Below are 20,103 nucleotides of genomic sequence, written 5' to 3'. Positions count from 1 at the left end.
AGCAAGGGTTGGAGAACTCTCTGGGTTTTTTGTGTTTTGTGTCTTTTTTTTCCCCCCCCCCGGGAGTCTGAAGATACTTACGTATTTTCAGATTGATTGATTTGAGAGAGAGAGAGAGAGAGCAAACGAGCAGGGGGAGGGGCAGACAAGAGAGAGGGGGAGAGGGAGATGAACAGAGTCCCTGCTGCGCAGGGAGCCCAACATGGAGCTCGATCCCAGGATGCAGGGAGCCCAACATGGAGCTCGATCCCAGGATCCAGAGATCACGATCTGAGCCAAAACTGAGAGCCAGGCATTCCGGGAGTCTGAAGATATTTAAGCTCCAAATCTGACGCTTGAAAAGAAAAAGAAATCTTGCTTCTTTACATGGCCTTTCAAATCACTTCTCTCTCTGGCACTGACTCTCTCAGACATACCCAGAGCTGACTTGGATGTTTGCGACACATGCTAACTTGAGATCGCCTCAAAAGAAGGGAGAAGTGTTACTAGATTCTGGTTAACCTTCCCCGGGGCTTTTTGTGTCGGTCTCAGTGAGTCACTGTTCTTTTGTCAATACGAGGAGAAATCTCGCAGATTAATGGAAGTTTAGAGGGTTTTGGCTCACCACGAACAAAGTGCTAGTATAATCCCTCTTTGGTCCTAGTTTGGGCATGAAACCAGGGGGGCATCAGGCAAGCAAATTGGTCAAGTGACATTAATATTACTTAGAACGTTTAGAACATGGTCTGGTGCCTAATACAAGCTTTACGTTTTGTAAAACACTAACATCTGAAGGTGGCAGCTCCGGCAGCGGATTTCACGGGTACAGCCCGATAAGGATCTGAGCGTCCGGGTATCGCTTACATTTCCTGACTTGAGTTTTCTTCTTTCTCGCCTGTTGTAAATGTGTGTGACCCACTTGTTGGTTTCTTCCTACTCGTGCCCCGGGCCTCGTTTACAAAACTCCAGACTCCTCACCTCGTCTCCCCCAGGATCAGCTCAGACCAGGCATTTTTGTAGTTTTATCGAAGATTTGCTGGGTCCCGGGGGAGGGGTCCCGCACTAAAGGACACCGCGGTGACAGACTTAGCAAATTGAGTTTAAGTCTCTCCTTTCCTAAAGACTGCTTAGTCTCCAGGTCCTGGCCTCCTGCGTCTTCACCGCCCGCCCCATCATCCCTGTGGCTCCCTGCTCTGCTCTCCTTCCTCTGACTCTTTCCTTGGTAGAAGGGCTTGTCTCCTCCTTGTGAAATCCAGCTGCCAGCCCCACAGACAGACCCTGAGGCTTTCTTCTACTATACTGAGAGCTTCACGGAATCATGAAGCATCTGCCCAACAGGCCGTCCATTCCTGCAAAGAAATAATTCTGCCGGCATTTTGTCCAGGTCTTACGTTTTTGTACACGAAGTCATTGGTGCGATGAAATGAGACCTCTTGGTCAAAGAGTCCCATGAAGTCTGGTGCAGTTAGGCACAGAGGCCCAGGAACCAGTCTGCCTAAGCTCTCTTTACCAGCAGTATGAGCTCGGACAAGTGGCTTATTCTCTTTGGGCCTCAGTTTTCTAATCTGTAAAATGGGACTAGTAATGAAATTTACCTCAGGCTGGAATGAGTTCGTATTAAAGGCTGGGAACAGTTACTGCTTAGTCAGCAAACTGGTGTTCCTCTGGTTGCACAGCAGATTAGATGAGAGCCCTGTTCTGTGGGGGGACATGGCCTGGTATTCCCTGAACATACCAGTCTCTTTTTCTCTTCATGTTTTGGCTCATAACTGTTAACTTCACAATAAATAACTTGTTGCATTTCTTTCCTTTTTTTTTTTTTTTTTTTAAAGATTTATTTGTCTGAGAGAGTGAGAAAGAGAGAGAGAGTAAGCACGGGTGGTGGGAAGGGGCAGAGGGAGAAGGAGAAGCAGCCTCCCCGCTAAGCAGGGAGTCTGACATGGGACTTGATTCCAGGTCTCTGGGATCATGACCTGAGCCGAAGGCAGACACTTCACCGACTGAGCCACCCAGGCCTCCCTCCCCACCACCCCCCGCCTTGTTCTCTCTAAACCATTCCCGATCTAGCCAGCCTGAAATCATCTCTCCCACCAACTAGCTTCTCAGCATGTTCTGCTTCGTATTGTCGTTTCATGTCTCACCCTCCCTTCTGAAATAAGCTCCTGAAATAAGCTCCTGGAAGCCAGGTACCATTTCTTAACTTGCTAAAAGACTGTGAAAAGCGGAGGGTAAATTTACATGTAACTGACTCCCTCACCCCTTTTTTTAAAATCCTAGATGGCGACTGCTGTAAACCAGAGGGAAAAAAGCCTGGAGAGGCAGCCAAGGGCGTGGCCTCCCGGCCTGCCTGGTGGTTGGCAGGGGCTGCCTTTGGCAGTCTCGTGTTCCTCACCCACTGGATTTTTGGAGAGGTCTCGCTTGTTTCCAGATGGGCAGTGAGCGGACACCCCCACCCAGGGCCAGATCCTAACCCGTTTGGGTGAGTCTCGGTTTGGCTGCGATCGAGAAATTGGCTATGATAGTTGAAGGAGGAAATACTTCTTCTGTGGAGCTGCTAGATCTGTGCCAGCCAGGTGATCCCATCCCACTCTCCCGACCCAGCAGAAACATTGCCTGACATTACTGCCTACTGCGGGGAAGGAGCCAGAAGGGTGTTTGCCCCGTGCGGAAAGATGGCTAGAAAGCAGAGGATGGAGGGCTGAGGGGTGTGCATGGCTGGGTAAGAGGTTCTGGAAGCTCTTGCGTGGGGACTCTGAGGAATCCCTGCATGGAGGAGCATATCAGGGGCAGGGGAGGTATGGCATTCCAGGCCTGTCTCCACCACACCCCTCATTTGGCATTTGGTGGGACGAGACCACAGTGCCCTGATGAGAGAGAGAGCAGGCTGGCAGTCTGGGCACTGATCTGTGTTCTCTGGGAAGGGGGGAAGCCCAGGAGGCTCTCTGCATCCTCTGGTTCCTGCTCCAACCACGGGGCACCTGGGGAGGCCACGGATCTTGATTTAAAGTGTTGGTTCATGTACTTGGCCCTCATTGATCCTTTCTCTCATCTTTGGCATACCTGTTTTCTCCTGGGTTCAGGCCCAGCCTTTCACGTAAAAAGATTGGAGGATCCTTTAAAGCATCAGCCTCAGATAATTGTTTGAGCTCGGGTCTCGGTCTCAGGGGCCTGGATTTGAAAGTCTGCAGTGGGCTCTGAGCTCAGCACAGGGTCTGCGAGGCCCTCTCCCTCCTCCTCGTTCTTCCCCGTCTCGTGCTGCTCTCTCTATCAAATAAATACATGAAATCTTTAAAAATACCATAAAATGTCACATGGCCAATATGGACTCGAATTTAACAGTCCGAGAAGACTCAGTTGCTGAGTTTCACTTTGACCATGAAAGATCAAAGATACCTTGTATCTCAAGTCTGGGCGCTATTACTTCTATGTTCCAAATGGATCTTATATGGGTTTTCACTGGGCTCTCAGGACCTCAGTGATTTTTTTTCACCCTCATATTGTCTCTCGGATGTACCTAGAGGCTGGAGGTGTATTTCCCTTTTATATTTGGGACAATGAAATATTCACGAAGGCAGGTGCCCCCTAACATGTCCTTTTCTTTCTTTCTTTCTTTTTTTTTTTTTTTTATTTATTTGACAGAGAGAGATCACAAGTAGGCAGAGAGGCAGGCAGAGAGAGAGTGAGGAGGAAGCAGGCTCCCTGCCGAGCAGAGAGCCCGATGCGGGACTCGATCCCAGAACCCTGAGATCATGACCTGAGCCGAAGGCAGCGGCTTAACCCACTGAGCCACCCAGGTGCCCTAACATGTCCTTTTCTTACAGAGGCGCAGTTCTGCTGGGCTTGGCGAGTGGACTGACGCTCTCAGCGTGTCCGTGGTTTCCCAGCTCCGGGTTAATCTGGTGGGCCACAGGTACGTGGAGTTTGCCTGTAGATGTGTCAGGCATTTCGCTCTGGCTGGTGATTTCTGTGCAGGCGTGTGCACCCGGAGTGGAAGCCGATGGCCAAGGCGGCCATACCATTCTGTGCTGTTGCCAAGCGGGGCTGCGGTCACCAGCTGCTGCCCCTGTGACCCACATGTCACCACGGGGCCCAGTGCCTGCTGGCCGCAGGTTCCTGCTTCCTCCTACTTTGTTGCCTCCGTCCTCCTGTAGCTCCCTACTGCTACCTGACGGCACCTCCATACCCTGCCCCATCTCCCGAACAAGCCACGGGTGTTGGCAACAGCATCCCCACGGGGCTGAGGAGATGGTGCTCGGACGTCACCACGCTGCCAACCCTCTTGTCCTCTCCAAGCATCCCTGCTTCTCTGGTTTTCAGGAACACCCTCCTTAGCTCTCACCCTTCTCGGGGTCTACGTTTGCTCTTTCGAAGGCTGAGCAAGGCACCCTCTCCTCCCCATCACCCCTGGAATACTGATGGAGACCATCCTATCTGAGGAGCAACTACTTAATTTTTATGACTCTATTTTATTTCTGTGACTGAATCATGCCACCCTCTCCCTTCCTGTTAAAAGGCAGAAGCAGTTAGAATCAGCTTTAGTGTTGAATAAACAGCTCCCCACTCCGTGACAGAGAAACCAGCATCTCTGGTTTCTGTGAGGAGAGCGGCCCCCATACGTGTTCATTAACCAGGCGATCCCGAGTGTTCCCGGATGCCGTGGTGGGTTCGAGACTGTGTAGCGGTGACAGAAGATGCGGGTTGGCTAGCCTTTCTTCACACCCCGAGGGCCATCACTCTCGCATGGAGACATACGTGGAGTCCGCACAGATGGCTCCATTCGCGAGCTTAGCTGGGTCCCCATCCTCCTGGAGCTGTAGGAGCAAAGCCTGGCAGGCAGGTTGAGCTGTTTCTACTTGCAGGAAATGCGTATTTTCTGGTAGACATTCTACATGGGGTCTGTGGGTGGGTGTAGGAGTAGAACACAGAAGTCCCTTCCTTCTCATCAGAGAGATGAGGAGGAATCATAAAATTCCTTAAGAAAAAGGCTGGAGACTTTCATAAATGCCGAATCCGCAGGGAGCATGTACAGCCTCTTCTACACGCCATCGTGGAAAGGTCCGCGAGGCCCACTGGAAGTTTCTTCAGCACGGATCTCGTGCCTTTTTCACATGGGATATAAGCAACATGCTTCCTGGGCAGGGAATTGGCAGTTTCATTTAAAACATGGGAGAACGGAGGTCCCCAGAAATATATAAACTGTTCATAAAAGGACAGAAAAATCGTGAACCTCTAGTGATATGCTGATACTTATATCCCCAGAGAAGTAGAGTCAGACCTACTCTAGTTTTGCTGTCTCTCTAAAGTATTAAATGATAGTTTAAAAAGACCTCAGGGGCAAGCAGATTTGAGGCTTCTAAGGGGCTCTTTGCAGTAAAGAGAAAAGTGGGACCACGATTCATGGGCTTCAGTTCTGCCTCCGCTCACCTAAAACAAGTTGGAACTCACACAATTATCTAGAAATGGTGCCTCTTTTTCACTGTGACCCACTTCTGGAAACCATCTCATAAAGCAGACTGTAGAAAAATAAATCTTGTTTTTTTCATTGTACAGTTAAAATTTGCAATCCAGTGGGTCCCAGCGTGAAATAAATGACGGTAGTGACCAATAGAATTTTATAAATGCAAAGATACAGGAGCTTTAAATCTTGGTGGCAAATAAATTATTAAAATCAAAGTCCTATTAAAAGAAAAAAAAAGAACAGGTGTACCATATGCATGGAGAGGAGCCCAATGTATTATATACAGTGGTCCTATGATTTTATTGTATGGAAAATTTGATCTATTGAAAACTAGCACATTAGTTATTATAAATATTATTGGAATATTCAGTTACTCTTAATTCTGCTTGGTAGCTTAGATATAAAGATTTGGAGGCGATTACTTGGAAGGACTCGGTCTCAAACACAAAACGGCTAAGATACAGAGTTAAATGAAAAAGGCAGAGTGATTAACGGTGTGTGTCAAATGCCGCCACTGGTATGAAAAAGGGACAGAAATGCACACACACGCATATATTTTTTTTATCCATCAGCAGATCTCTGGAAATTCAGAGGCAGTGGAAATCCAGAGACAAAGACAGTGCTAACAATGGTTTCCTCCACTAGGGGGGTCTAGTGGGTGTCGGGGCCAGAGAGACTGCTCGTCACCTTTTGGAATTTCGGATTTTGAATTTATAACCTATTTAAAAATACAAGTGTAGTGGATTTAAAGATAGACAGCCCATTTAAAAATAGAAATTAAAAATAAAAGCAGTGACAGTCAAGGGAATTTGAAAAGATGTTTTCTTCCCCTCCAAATAATTCTTTTAAAGATTTTATTTATTTATTTGACAGAGAGAGATCACAAGTAGGCAGAGAGGCAGGCAGAGAGAGAGAGAGGAGGAAGCAGGTTCCCTGCTGAGCAGAGAGCCCGATGCGGGACTCTATCTCAGGACCCTGGGATCATGACCTGAGCCGAAGGCAGCGGCTTAACCCACTGAGCCACCCAGGTGCCCACCCTCCAAATAATTCTTTGTGGTAAGACAGAAACAACAGTCATTAGAATGTCTTTCATTTAGGGTATCAACTCAGGATTCATTCTTAGAAACAAAAAGAAACAAAAAACAACAGCCCTTGTAAACTGGTAAACAGGAAAAATTCGCTCACACTAATCATCAGAAAAGCAAAACTCACAATGTGATACTGTTTTCATCATTAGTTTGGTAAAGATTTTTGGAAAGAGATAATTTTGGCAGTGTTCACAAGGTGAGACTTTTGGCAAGGTTTCTGGAGGAAAGAAGATTGCTAGAGCCTCTCATAAGCTGTTGACTATAAATAATGACTCTTTAAAATGCTTTCATCTCTTGACATGGTACTTGTACTTGTGGTCTATTTTTTAAAGAGTATTTTAAGGAGATGATAAAAATGGAGTAAGAGGTTAGTTGACAAAAAAAGATGTTCCTCACAGTTTTGGAAGCTTTGTAAATGGCCAACAGTAGGAAAATGGTGTCTTATCCTGTGGGGTATTTGCCCAGAGTATAGTATATATACAGTATATATACACAAAAATGGTTTTTTTTTTAAAGATTTTATTTATTTATTTGACAGAGAGAAATCACAAGTATATGGAGAGGCAGGCAGAGAGAGAGAGAGGGAAGCAGGCTCTCCGCTGAGCAGAGAGCCCGATGCGGGACTCGATCCCAGGACTCTGAGATCATGACCTGAGCTGAAGGCAGCGGCTTAACCCACTGAACCACCCAGGCACCCACAAAAATGTTTTTTAAAAAAACAATGTTATGAGAAAATGTAAAATATCATCCTCAACATGTGGTATGATTCCATTAACATAAAAATACTTTTATATATACATAGAACAAGACTTAAGGGAAAAAAACATAGGAGCATTGGCTGTGATTGGCTTGGTCTTAAGGCAATCCTTAACTGCTTTAAAGTTCTGTATTCTAAAAAATTTTTTACAGTATATAGTCATTACATTTGTTGATTTCAAAATAAAATAATATTTTGGTTACTAAAATAACCATTGTCAGACCTACGTATTACAAGGTCTTGCTGTGGAGTTAACTTCTGTGGGTTGGAGAGGGCTCTGGGATCTGGTTCTCGCGTTCATCAGGGTGATGTTCTTTTTGAAGTGGGGGCGGGGAGGGAAAGGCAGTCCCACGGCATTGCCCGGCCGTGTTACAAGTGGGACTCTCGGATGGATGAGCCACGGGGTGGGGGTTGGGGGGGCGTGTCCTGGCGGGAGCCACTTCCTGCTCCCCACTCCTTTTCTGGAGTTTTTGCCCCAGCAGTGAGTGAGGCATCGTGCTAGAGACATCCTGGAAGGATGGGTCACGGTTATACACCGACAGAACCGTCTGTAGAATGTCACATTCGACCATCTGTAGAATGTCACATTCGACGGAAAGGTGTTACCCTGAGGGATCCCCAGTGGGCTACGGTTAAGACCCTGACCTGCTGTCTCAGAACTGATCTCACGGGGAACTGGGAGAAATGTTAGGCGGTCAGGTTGGGCTCAGCAAACTAGCAGACATTTATGAATTACCTGCAGCGGACCCAGCAGGTGGCATTGCCCTCAACACCGACTGGGCTGTCCGGTCGTGAATGAACCTATAGCAGAATTGCTAATGCCTTGACCCTCTCATCCCATCTCGGACACATCTTCTTTGGGGCACGTGTGCTTGGGAAAGCCCACTTACATATTGCAGGGCAAGCGGCGGCATTTAAGCGGATGGGAAGTCGGTTAGAAAGTTCCTTAACAAAAACATCCTAGAAACCGCGCTGACTTGCCATGTTTCCTCATGTCCTGGATCTGGCTGGCTAAATTAAATGAACATATTTTTGGTATTACAGATTATTTCAGGGTGTTTGTTTGTTTGTTTTGCTATTAGGATCGTAGCACAACCTAAAAATGCCTTTTTCTCTCCTCCTACACCTCCTGAAGAAATAGCTCTGGACTGAGAATTACTAGACTCACCTTCTGCCTCCAGGTTTGCAAGGAATGAGCCGTGTGACCTTGAGGGAATCACGTAACTGTGTGAGACCTCTCTTGCTCGTCAGTCTGCCGGCTGGACCTGAATGCCATTGAGGTCCCTTAGGGATCTGAACAGCTGTGTATCAGTCATCCTATAACCCCATTCCTCTTTTCTTTCTTTCTTTCTGTATTTTTTTTTTTTTTTTTTAAGAAAATGGAAGAGACTCTTCTGCCTTTTTGACTGATTCTTTTCCTCTCTCTGTCACCAACAGGAGCAGCGTCAGCTGCGGGCCTCCTATACCTGCCCACGGGGGCAGCCGCTGTTTCTGGCTGTGTGCTGGCCGTCTTCACAGCGTCTGTGTGGCCTCACGTGCTTGGACACCTTCTTAGCTCAGGGGCGAGCCCTGGGAAAGCCATGACCACTGCCATGATATTTTATCTTCTAGAGATATTTTTCTGTGCATGGTGCACGGCTTTTAAATTTGTGCCAGGAGGTGTCTATGCTAGAGAGAGATCTGATGTGCTTTTGGGTGAGTATATCTGAAAGGTCTGGATTAGAGTAACTACTTGAAAATACCCTTCAGGCTGACTAGGATTTAGCATTTTATGTGCCTGGTGGAGCTAACTAGGATGATCTTACCTTTTTTTTTTTTTTAAATTCAAATAGAGTCTCTTGATAAAAATAAAACAACTGGAAGAATGTGTAAATTGCTACTTAAAAGATTTAATTCATCAGTGAGTTTCAGTAATACTTTTTTTTTAACTATTTGACTTTTTTTTTTTTTTTAATTAACACATAATATATTGTTTGCTTCAGGGGTACGGGTCTGTGATTCATCAGTCTTACACAATTCACAGCACTCAACATAGCACATACCTTCCCTCATGTCCATCACCCATCCCTCCCCCCATACCCCTCAGCAACCCTCAGTTTGTTTCCTGAGATTAAGAGTCTCTATGGTTTGTCTCTCTCCCCAGTCCCCTCTTGTTTTCAGTAATACTTATTATGGCAAAGATCTTTTAACCAAATTTAATCCACAGTAGAGTATAAAGAAATACTATGTAACAGTTGTATTACAAGCTATGTCAGGAAAAGGTACGATCGTGGTGTGCTCCTTGCTCTTTTGGTGTTGGCTCATAAATATAAAAAGGAATTGTGATTATTTTTTGTGGCTCCCCCAAATCTTATCTGTGTGTGTGTGTTTTTTTTTAAGGATTCTATTTATTTATTTGACAGAGAGAGAGAGCACAAGCAGGGGGAACAGCAGGCAGAGGGAGATGCAGACTCCCTGCCAAGCAGGGAGCCCAATGTAGGACTCGATCCCAGGACTCTGGGATCATGACCTGAGCTGAAGGCAGAGGCTTAACCAACTGAGTCACCCAGGTTTCCTATCTATGGTTTTTATTTACCATATTTTTTTCCCAATAAAATATAGCTTACATGCATGAATCTTAGTATGAATGATAAATTCCCAAATCATAGAATACATATTTTCCATTTCAGTGGTTAAAAACTATGTACCAAAATGCAAATTTCATAAACTTAGCTCAGTTGACTATTTTAAAAATCGCCTTCCGGCAAGGATGAAAGTACTGACGGATACAGACATATACAAATCAAATGTCGCCTGTCATTTTAGTTTGAGTAAAACATGTCAAATGCTTCCAGGATAAAAATTGTGAAAAACTGAGGAGACAGAACATGTCTGTAGGGGATTCAGTCCTTGTTGGTTAACCAATGCATTTTCCCATTTGCTCATTTACTCATTAAAAAAATTACTGGCTCCTGCCTGTGCCAGGCACGGTGCCAGGCACCAGGGATGGAAGGGGCACAGAGTCTGTGCTGTCAGTGCAGTGGGGACAACACCATACAGAAAAGCAGACAACAACAGAATTACAGTTGGGGTGAGTGCTACAATTCCACCTGTAGTTCCCCCTTGGGCCCTCGGTATTTTTCCAACAACTGTACATTTTCACATAAACTTCCCTACATCCTGAGCTAGGCATCTGGCAGGAAAGGCTGACTTGGAAGCTTTTTTTCCTTTGAATTATATGAAATGTGTAAAAACAACTGAGAATTTGCTATTTCTGGTAAACACCCGTGCTCTCATCCACTTAGAGACATGCATTGCTGCATTTCCTCTGCAGTAATCTTGGCTTTGCAAACTGTGTATTTCTTCTGGTTTCTTTCAGGTGTGTGTACTCTGTCCTGCTCTGTCTTCTTGTCCAATGCCCTGCTTTTTTCTCACTTCAGCTTGCTTAGGGGTCTGCCATGTGGAGAAAACGAGCAACAGTAAGAGCCATCCTAAGCCTAAATTCATTTCTTTGGAATGTTATGAATGACATGCTTTTTCAGTTTTCTTCTCACTATTTATGGGACTGCAAAAATGGCTTTATTATAGCTGCATACAAAGAAACTTTTTTTTTTTTTTTTAGTAAGAGTGACATACTGATAAGGCCACAAAAACTAAGGCAGGTTGGTAATGTTCAGCACAGCTTTTTTTTTTTAAAGATTATATTTTATTTATTTGACACACAGAGAGAGAGAGATCACAAGTAGGCAAAGAGAGGAGAAGCAGGCTCCCTGCTGAGCAGAGAGCCTGATGCGGGACTCGATCCCAGGAGCCTGAGATCATGACCTGAGCCAAAGGCTGAGGCTTAACCCACTGAGCCACCCACGTGCCCCTAGTGTAGCTTTTAATTGAATGAAAGAGAATCTGTATTAAACTGGAAACTAGTAATACATTTACTGTCAAGCTTGCCATGCCATTTCCTGCAAGTTGCATGTAATTTTTTTTTTTGCCAGTCTTCCACCTAAGTTTAAATTCTATTTGATATTTCCTCATTTAGATATTGTTCAGTCATACCTCTGTTTCCATTCTTATTGTATGACTTGAGAAGGATGTAAACTTTACGTACAGATTCCATCGTAATGCATCCAAACGGAGCTCCACTTCCTTGGCTCGCCCTAACGGGCTCAGCAAGGGTTCTCGGATGTCTGCTCCATGAGGACCGACACCCCAGGCCAGAATTACGGTCACAAACACGGCCGGATTCAGAATCTACCTGTCTTCCTCTCGAGGTCTCTTCAGTGCTGAAAACTCAGTCCCCCAAAGCAGTTCAAAAGGCTCCTTTCTCCGTACGCCTCCCTCCCCTGCAAAATCAGCAGCAAAACACGCTATTACCAACCTAACAACGGGAAACCCTCAGGAAATGGAAAGACATTCCTCATCGAGAACAGGCTGGGGTCTTCTCATTTAAAGCAGGGTTCCTAGAGCCCTCGCTCTTTTCTTACGATCAATCCCAATGATCAAAAGCGCTACTAGAATAATTGCTTAGGTACTGAGATAAATGAAGCCGGTTACTGAATTTTCAGGGTACGTCCGCTGAAATGCAATCTAGGCTCCTCGAATTTACCACAGGGAGGATTTTTGGCTTAAAATGCATTATGTTCTTGCTTTCTCTTTTAACAGGGACCGTGATGCTAATTATTGGCCTGAATATGCTATTTGGTCGGAAGAAAAGCCTCGACTTTCTTCAAGCCAAAAATAGTCCTAAAGCCCTTTTCAAAAAGAGTGAAAAATACATGAAACTCCGTAAGTTTTGCTTTCTTTCTTTTAAAGCACTCAATTATAACAACATTTTCAAACACGTATGAAATTAAAGAGTATAATGAACCCTCCAGTACCCTTCACCCGGTTCCAAAGATTACTGACATTTTGCCAGTGTTGTCAACAGCTATTTTCTTACTGGTTTTGGTGACATACTTTGAAGCACATCTCAGACAGCCTCTCGTCTCAACCACAAATGCGCTGCATTACTTTTGTTTCACTTCTCATGTAGATAAGATCATTTCACAGGTAGAATTTCCCAAATGCTTTGTTCTTACGAGAACTATTTCTATTTCAGACTATTTCTTTCTTTCTTGTTCTCCTTTTTGGGGGAGCTTAAATATGGTGACATTCAGACTATTGATGAAGTAGAAATTCAGAAGTGAAGTGAGTTTGTGATTTGGTCTAATTTCAAATGAGCTGGATTAAGTAAAAATGTTTATTGCAAGGACAGTGTTTGCAGATAGTGTATTAGGATCCAGCGCACTCCGTAACTACACAGCACCATGCAGGATACGAAGACGTGTAAAAGCAGGTCTCCATCCTCCGTGACTTGATATTTTTATGAAGATGACCAAATATTATAGTGTAAAGAGAAAAAAATAAAGCTAAATAAAATTGTAATATATTTCTAAAAGAGATATCACAAAGCAGCAAAACCATTATGTAAATACTTTACATATGTTCCATCATAATTTTAAAAGATTATATTACGACGTTGGGGATATTTTAAAAATTTACAGTTTTGTATTGTGTGTTCTTATGTTTTCGGTATGTCTTTCTTTCTTTTCTTGTTTTTTTTTTTTTTTTTTTTTTTTTTTTTAGTATATCTCTTAAAACTAAGACTTGATAGGTTTTGTTTGTTTTTAATCCTGACAGTCTTTGTCTTTATTGTTGCCGTTGTTGTTATTAGTAGCAGTAGTAGAATTAAGAACCAGAACTCTCTAGGTCACTCATCAGATTGAGGCATTTGGAACCATTTATTTATGAAGTTGTTTAGACAGTTCTATGTAATTTTTTTAAAAACAGACTTTATTTCTTAGAATCACTTTTGGTTTGACCAGAAAGTACAGTAATGCCCCAGATACCCTCTGGCCCCACATACAGAAGCCCTTTCTTACTATCAGTAACCCCCCCCCCCCCGGGTTGTTTATTACATTTTTAATGATTGCTATTTTTTAAAGATTTATTTATTTATTTATTTATTTAGAGTGGAAGGGACAGAGAGAGAGAGAGAGAGAGAGAGAGAGAAAATCTCAAGCAGACTCTGCACTGAGCACAGAGCCTGACGCTGGGCTTGATCTCATGACCCTGAGATCATGACCTGGGCTGAAACCAAGAGTTGGATGCCTAACTGACTGAGCCACCCAGGCACTCCAATTAGTACATTTACTATAACTGAGGAATGTACACTGACATTATCACTATCATGCAGAGTCTGTGGTTTACTTTAGGGCTCGCTCTTACTGTCGTACTTCCTGTGGGTTTGGATGGACACGTAATGATCTGTAGCCATCATTATAGTGTCATACAGAGTAATTTTACTGCCTTAAAAATGCTCAGTGCTCTGCCTGTCCAACCTTCCCTGCCTCTCCCAATGGCAACCACTATCTTTGTCTCTTAGAAAAATGAATGGATTTTATTTTTCAGAGCAGTTTTAGACTTACAGATGTATTGAGCGCAAAGTACGGAGTTCCCTCTCATACACCCCATCACACCCGCTCCTCCACAGGGACAGCATCATTTTTGACATCTCGCATTAGTGTGGTACGTTTGTTATAACTGATGAGCCAGTCTTGATGCATTATTATTAAGTCAAGTCCATGGTTTAGAGTCGAGCTCATCTTTTTGTTGTATGTTCTGTGGGTTTTGACAAACGTCTAGTGGCATCTCTCCACCATTATGGTATCATCATACAGAATATTTCTGCTACTTTAAACATCCCCCGTACTTGACCTGTTCATCCTTCTGTCCTTCCTCCAGACCCTGGCGACTACTGAATCTTTTCACAGTCTCCACTGTTTTGCCTGTTCTGGACCATCAGTCTCGTCTTTCCGCTTGAAAATGTGATCTAGTTTTGTTGTGATTTCTCATGCCTTATTATTTACTTCTGTCATCTTACTTTGCTTTTGCTTTTTCTACTTTCTCTAGGTATATTTCTTCCTCTTCTTCTTCTTGCTTTCTTTTGCGTTGATTTGGTTTTCTTTTTATTTTTTTCTTATCCCCTCCTTCCTACTCCTCTTTCTAGTTGGGACATTATACCTTCAAGTTCTATTGTTTTAGTAGTTGGGGTTTTTTGTTGTTGTTTTCATTTTTTTCTGTTTTGCTTTTCTTCTCTCAGCGCATGAAAGATACTATTCTGTTATCTGGCTCCAGTTCTTGCCACTGAGCCGTCAGCTGTCCTGTGATCTCTGCTCCTTTGGAGATCATCTGCCTTTTTTCTCTGGCAGCTCTTAGGGTTTCTCTTTGTTTTGGTGTTCTGGAGTTTCACTGTGATATATTTGAATGTGATTTCTGCCTTGCCCCATCCATCTCCCCTCTCCCCCGCATCTTGCTAGTTAGTGTTTGGGCTTTCTGAATCTGAAGAATCATGTCTTTTATCGCCTCTGGAAAATTCTCAGTTTTATTTCTGCAAATATTGCCACATTCTCATGCTTTCCCTTCTTCCTTTTTGACTGTAGCTGGATTGTATTGGATCTTTTTACTATTGTCTCTGTGTCCCTTCACCTCTTTCCTAGTTTCCACCTTTTTTGTTTTTTTAAAGATTTTATCCACTTATTCGACAGAGAGAGATCACAAGTAGGCAGAGAGGCAGGCAGAGAGGGAGAGGAGGAAGCAGGCTCCCAGCTGAGCAGAGAGACCGATGCAGGGCTCGATCCCAGGACCCTGAGACCATGACCTGAGCTGAAGGCAGAGACTTAACCCACTGAGCCACCCAGGTGCCCCTACCTACCTTTTTTTTTTTTTTTTTTTGTAAAGATTTTATTTATTTGACAGAGAGACAGTGAGAGAGGGAACACAAGCAGGAGTGGGAGAGAGAAAGGCAGGCTTCCCACTGAGCAGGGAGGCTGATGTGGGGCTTAATCCCAGGACCCTGGGATCATGACCTGAATTGAAAGCAGAGGCTTAACGACTGAGCCACCCAGGTGCCCCTCCACCTTGGTTTTTAAGCTCTCCCTTACACTAATTCTCTACTCAGCTTTGTCTACTGCTACCTTTCTTGTTCACTGAGTTTCTAATTTCAATGATTCTATTTACTATATAATTTTATTTTTAGAAGTCTGTTTTATTTCTTCACACAATTTCCTAATCATTAATTTAATCTCCTGTTTCTTAGTTGAATACTCTGTTGAATACCCTCTTTTATTTTTTGACACGTTAAGCATGTGTAGTTTGTATTCTGATTCTAAAAGCTGCAGTATCTGAAGTATTTGTGAGTTTGATTCTGCAGTTTTTTTCCCTTGCTGGTTTCTGCTCATGGAGACTTGTTTTCTTACGTATTTTTTATTGTATATATTTATGGTTCTTGGAGCATTTCCAGGGAAGATCCCTTAAAACCTGAGCTGCAGAGACTCCTGGGAGGCTCAGTCGGTTAAGCGTCTGCCTTTGGCTCAGGTTATGATCTCAGAGTCCTGGGATCGAGTACTGTGTCGGGCTCCCTGCTCAGCAGTGAGTCTGCTTCTCCTTCTTCCTCTCGTGCTGTGATCTCTCTTGCTCTCACTGTCTCTCAAATAAATAAAATTTAAAAAATCAAAAAACAAAAAAATCCTAGAACAAATGTGATTTGCAAGTGTGGGTAATGCATACATATCACACATGAAAACTAACCCAGGAATTAGACATTTCTCCTTTGCGTAAAATCCTTGACTAATGGACTTAATAATTTCATAAAATTATTATTTTTCACTCAAGGATAATTAACATACAGTGTTGTATTGGTTTTGGGTGTACAGGATTCAAGAACTCTATCCATTATTCAGTGCTCAACACACGAGCATTCTTAATCCCCATCACCTATTTCATTCACTGCCCCCCCCACCTCCCCTCTGGTCTGTTCTTCTATAGTTAAGAGCCCGTTTTTTTGTTTCTCTCTTTTTCCTGTGTTCATTTGTTTTGTTAAATTGCACATATGAGTAAAATCTTATAGTGTTTGTCTTTCTCTTATTTCACTTAGCATTACTCCCTCTACATCCACCCATGTCATTGCAAATGGCGAGATTTCATTCTTTTTCGACTCAGTTATATTCCATTGTGAATAGACATACCACATCTCCTTTATTCATTCGTTGATGCAAGCTGGTGCGGCCACTATGGAAAACAGTATGGGGATTCTTCAAAAAATTAAAAAGAGGGGCGCCTGGGTGGCTTAGTCAGTTAAGTGGCTGTCTTTGCCTTGGGTCATGATCCCAGGGTTCTGGGATCAAAGCCCGTCCTAGGGCTCCCTATTTTGTGGGGAGCCTAGTTCTCTGTCTCCTACTACCCCTACTTGTGTCCTCTCTTGCTGTCTCTCTCTCTTTGTCAGATAAATAAAATCTTAAAAAAAAAAATTAAAAACAGATCTACCATGGGATCCAGTAATTCCTTCTCTGGGTATTTACTCAAAGAAAATGAAAACATGAATTTGGAAAGATCTATGCACCCTTATGTTTATTACAGCATTATTCACAAAATATTTTTTAAAAGACAAACTTCATTTCTTTTAAACAATTATTTCTTGGGCGCCTGGGTGGCTCAGTGCGTTAAGCCGCTGCCTTCGGCTCAGGTCATGATCTCGGGGTCCTGGGATCGAGTCCCGCATCGGGCTCTCTGCTCAGCAGGGAGCCTGCTTCCCTCTCTCTCTCTCTCTCTGCCTGCCTCTCCATCTACTTGTGATTTCTCTCTGTCAAATAAATAAATAAAATCTTTAAAAAAAAAAAAAAACAACAATTATTTCTTATTTCTGTTTAGTTTTGTGGCTGCTTGTTGGTGTGGGGCTATTGGGATTAGGACTGCGGCATAAAACCTACGAGAGGAAATTGGGCAAAGAGGTAAGTAATGAAAACTTTTGATACAGAACTTTATATGGTATGAATGCATATACATGCAGATATTTGTACACTTTTCATTAGATCGGCATCTCATGACTTCAGAGCCTTGTAAACCATCTCTTGAAGCCTTAGGTCATAGGCTGATAACATAATAGAATTATTTCATGAAGTTGGGTTCTTGGGATAGACCCATTTATTAAAGGCAAGGTGCTTATAATTTTGTTGAATGAAATTATATTTTCCATATCCCACATATATTCCATATTTCCATATTCCATGATTTAACATATCTAAACTATGAAATAAAGAACTATTTTATAATGGGCTTTTTGGTACTGATTGGCAGATACTGTTGAAGGCAACAATATGAGAGCCTGATTTAAAAACGATCTTACAGATAATTCTTGAATTTGAAGATTTGGGGTAGCTTGTATATTGATAGGTCATGGAAGTTTTCTGGTCTTCCTTTTCCTTCTTGCTGTCTACAGTTTTAAATGCTTTCTAGTCCCTTTCTCTTCTAGACAGGGGGGCAGAAGGAAGGCTACATTGCAGTGTTGTGCTTTCTCTCTGCTCTTGTGAAGTCTGATGTGTTTTGTAACACAGTTAGAGTTACAGTTTTGACTAAAAAAGAATTTGAGGGTTAACCTTGAGTTTTAGTATTCTGTATTAACAGGCATATTTTTTTCATATAAATGAAAAGCTACACCGAGGAGAGAGATCAGGCTTCTCTCATTTACCTGTGTGATTCCAGCACCTCATAAAGTGCTTGGTCCGTATTCAGAACTCAGTAGCTGTTTCTTTCTGTCTTTCTTTCTTTCTTTTTTTGGTAACTATTTCTTAGTAAGTAATTCATTATATGATCTCTCTCTTTTGTCCTTTATTTATTTTTTTTATTTCCAATCAAAGTTTCTTAGGATGAGTTATTGCATTTTTATTTTTTTAAATTAAATTTACTTATTTTCAGCATAACAGTATTCATTATTTTTTCACCACACCCAGTGCTCCATGCAATCCGTGCCCTCCCTAATACCCACCACCTGGTTCCCCTTCCCCCAGCCTCCCACCCCCCCCACCCCTTCAAAACCCTCAGGTTGTTTTTCAGTGTCATAGTCTCTCATGGTTCACCTCCCCTTCCAATTTACCCCAACTCCCTTCTCTCTAACTCCCCATGTCCTCCATGCTATTTGTTATGCTCCACAAATAAGTGAAACCATATGATAATTGACTCTCTCTGCTTGACTTATTTCACTCAGCATAATCTCTTCCAGTCCCATCCATGTTGCTACAAAAGTTGGGTATTCATCCTTTCTGATGGAGGCATAATACTCCATAGTGTATATGGACCACATCTTCCTTATCCATTTGTCCATTGAAGGGCATCTTGGTTCTTTCCACAGTTTGGTGACCATGGCCATTGCTGCTATAAACATTGGGGTACAGATGGCCCTTCTTTTCACAACATCTGTATCTTTGGGGTAAATACCCAGGAGTGCAATGGCAGGGTCATAGGGAAGTTCTATTTTTAATTTCTTGAGGAATCTTCACACTTCATCAAAATCAAAAGCTTCTGCACAGCAAAGGAAACAGTCAAAAAAACAAAGAGGCAACCCACGGAATGGGAGAAGATATTTGCAAATGACAGTACAGACAAAAGGTTGATATCCGGGATCTATAATGAACTCCTCAAACTCAACACACACAAAACAGGCAATCACCAAAAAAAAAAAAAAAAAAAAAAAAAAAGGGCAGAAGACATGAACAGATAGTTCTCCAATCAAGACATACAAATGGCTATCAGACACATGAAAAAATGTTCACCATCATTAGCCATCAGGGAGATTCAAATAAAAACCACATTGCGATACCACCTTACACCAGTTAGAATGGCCAAAATTAGCAAGACAGGAAACAACATGTGTTGGAGAGGATGTGGAGAAAGGGGAACCCTCTTACACTGTTGGTGGGAATGCAAGTTGGTGCAGCCTCTTTTGTCCTTTAATTGTTAGTTGTTATTGGAACATAATGTCAGTCAGAAGAAGACCCCTAATGTCAGCCAGGGACTCTTTTTAAAAGGAGTCATTCATTTCAGTTGGATTTAATACCTGTTCTTTTCATTCATTCACTCGTTCATTCATTCATTCATTCATTCATTCATTTAGTAAATGCTTACTGAATGTCTCTTGTGTGCCTGGTTCTAGAGAAATAGGAGTAAACAGGCTGGACCAGACCCCTACCCTCATGGAGCCTATATTCTGGTAGGGAAGAAAGGTGGTATTCCGGGGAGCAAATAAAGACCATCACGTTAGGTCAGGATGCTCAGAATCAGATAGGATTATGGAGTAGAGAGGAACACGGTCTGGGTGGTTAGAGAAGGCTGCTCTGAGGACATGATGAGATTTGAGTTGAGACTTATTCACAGAGCCAGGGGAAGAAGATTTGGGCAGAGGGCACGCGTGTACAGGGCTGAGGGGAAAGAAGCGTGGTGTGTCTGAGGTCCACCAGTGAAGCCGGTGTGACTGGAACTTGGTGCGTGAGGGGAAGAGTGGGAGAAGCTGAGGAAGGAGAGGCTGGCCTGGGTCCTATCATAGTGGGACTCCCAGAGCACAATGAGGCATCTTCATTTAATTTTTCTTGCAGTGGAAGCCACTGGAGTATTTTGATTAGGAGCATGAAGATACATGATATATATGTGTGTATACACACACACACACACACACACGCACGCACACACATTCTGCTCTGTGCAGAATGGATTGTAGAGTAGAAGCAGGGAGAGAAGTTATTAGGCTTTTTCAGTTGTTCAGGAGAGAGACCGTGGGAGTTTGGATGGGTCTGGTGGGCAGTGGAGTTGGAGAGAAGCGGAGAGACTTAGAACATATAGTTGACCCTTGGACAACTCGAATTTGAACTGCGCCAATAGACTTACATGCAGATTTTTTTCAATGAGTGTATTGGAACCTTTTCTGGAGATTTGTAACAATTTGAAAAAACTTGTAGGCAAAGCGCACTACCTAGAAA

General features: G+C 43.2%; 1 protein-coding gene across 1 annotated transcript in view; it reads left to right on the top strand.

Moving 5' to 3' along the window:
- Positions 1 to 20,103, top strand: part of CWH43 (cell wall biogenesis 43 C-terminal homolog) — a 57,487-nt gene that overhangs the window by 7,038 nt on the left and 30,346 nt on the right. The window contains exons 5-9 of the mRNA XM_059161761.1: positions 2,257 to 2,458; positions 3,801 to 3,889; positions 8,720 to 8,977; positions 11,921 to 12,043; positions 17,006 to 17,085. Coding sequence (XP_059017744.1) covers positions 2,257 to 2,458; positions 3,801 to 3,889; positions 8,720 to 8,977; positions 11,921 to 12,043; positions 17,006 to 17,085 — 752 coding nt within the window. The remainder of the gene's footprint in view (positions 1 to 2,256; positions 2,459 to 3,800; positions 3,890 to 8,719; positions 8,978 to 11,920; positions 12,044 to 17,005; positions 17,086 to 20,103) is intronic.

This window comes from Mustela lutreola, chromosome 1 (genome assembly GCF_030435805.1).
Source record: "Mustela lutreola isolate mMusLut2 chromosome 1, mMusLut2.pri, whole genome shotgun sequence".
Taxonomy (NCBI): Eukaryota; Metazoa; Chordata; class Mammalia; order Carnivora; family Mustelidae; genus Mustela; species Mustela lutreola.
The sequence above is the reverse complement of the archived record's forward strand: the minus strand, read 5'-3'. Positions and strand labels throughout refer to the sequence as shown.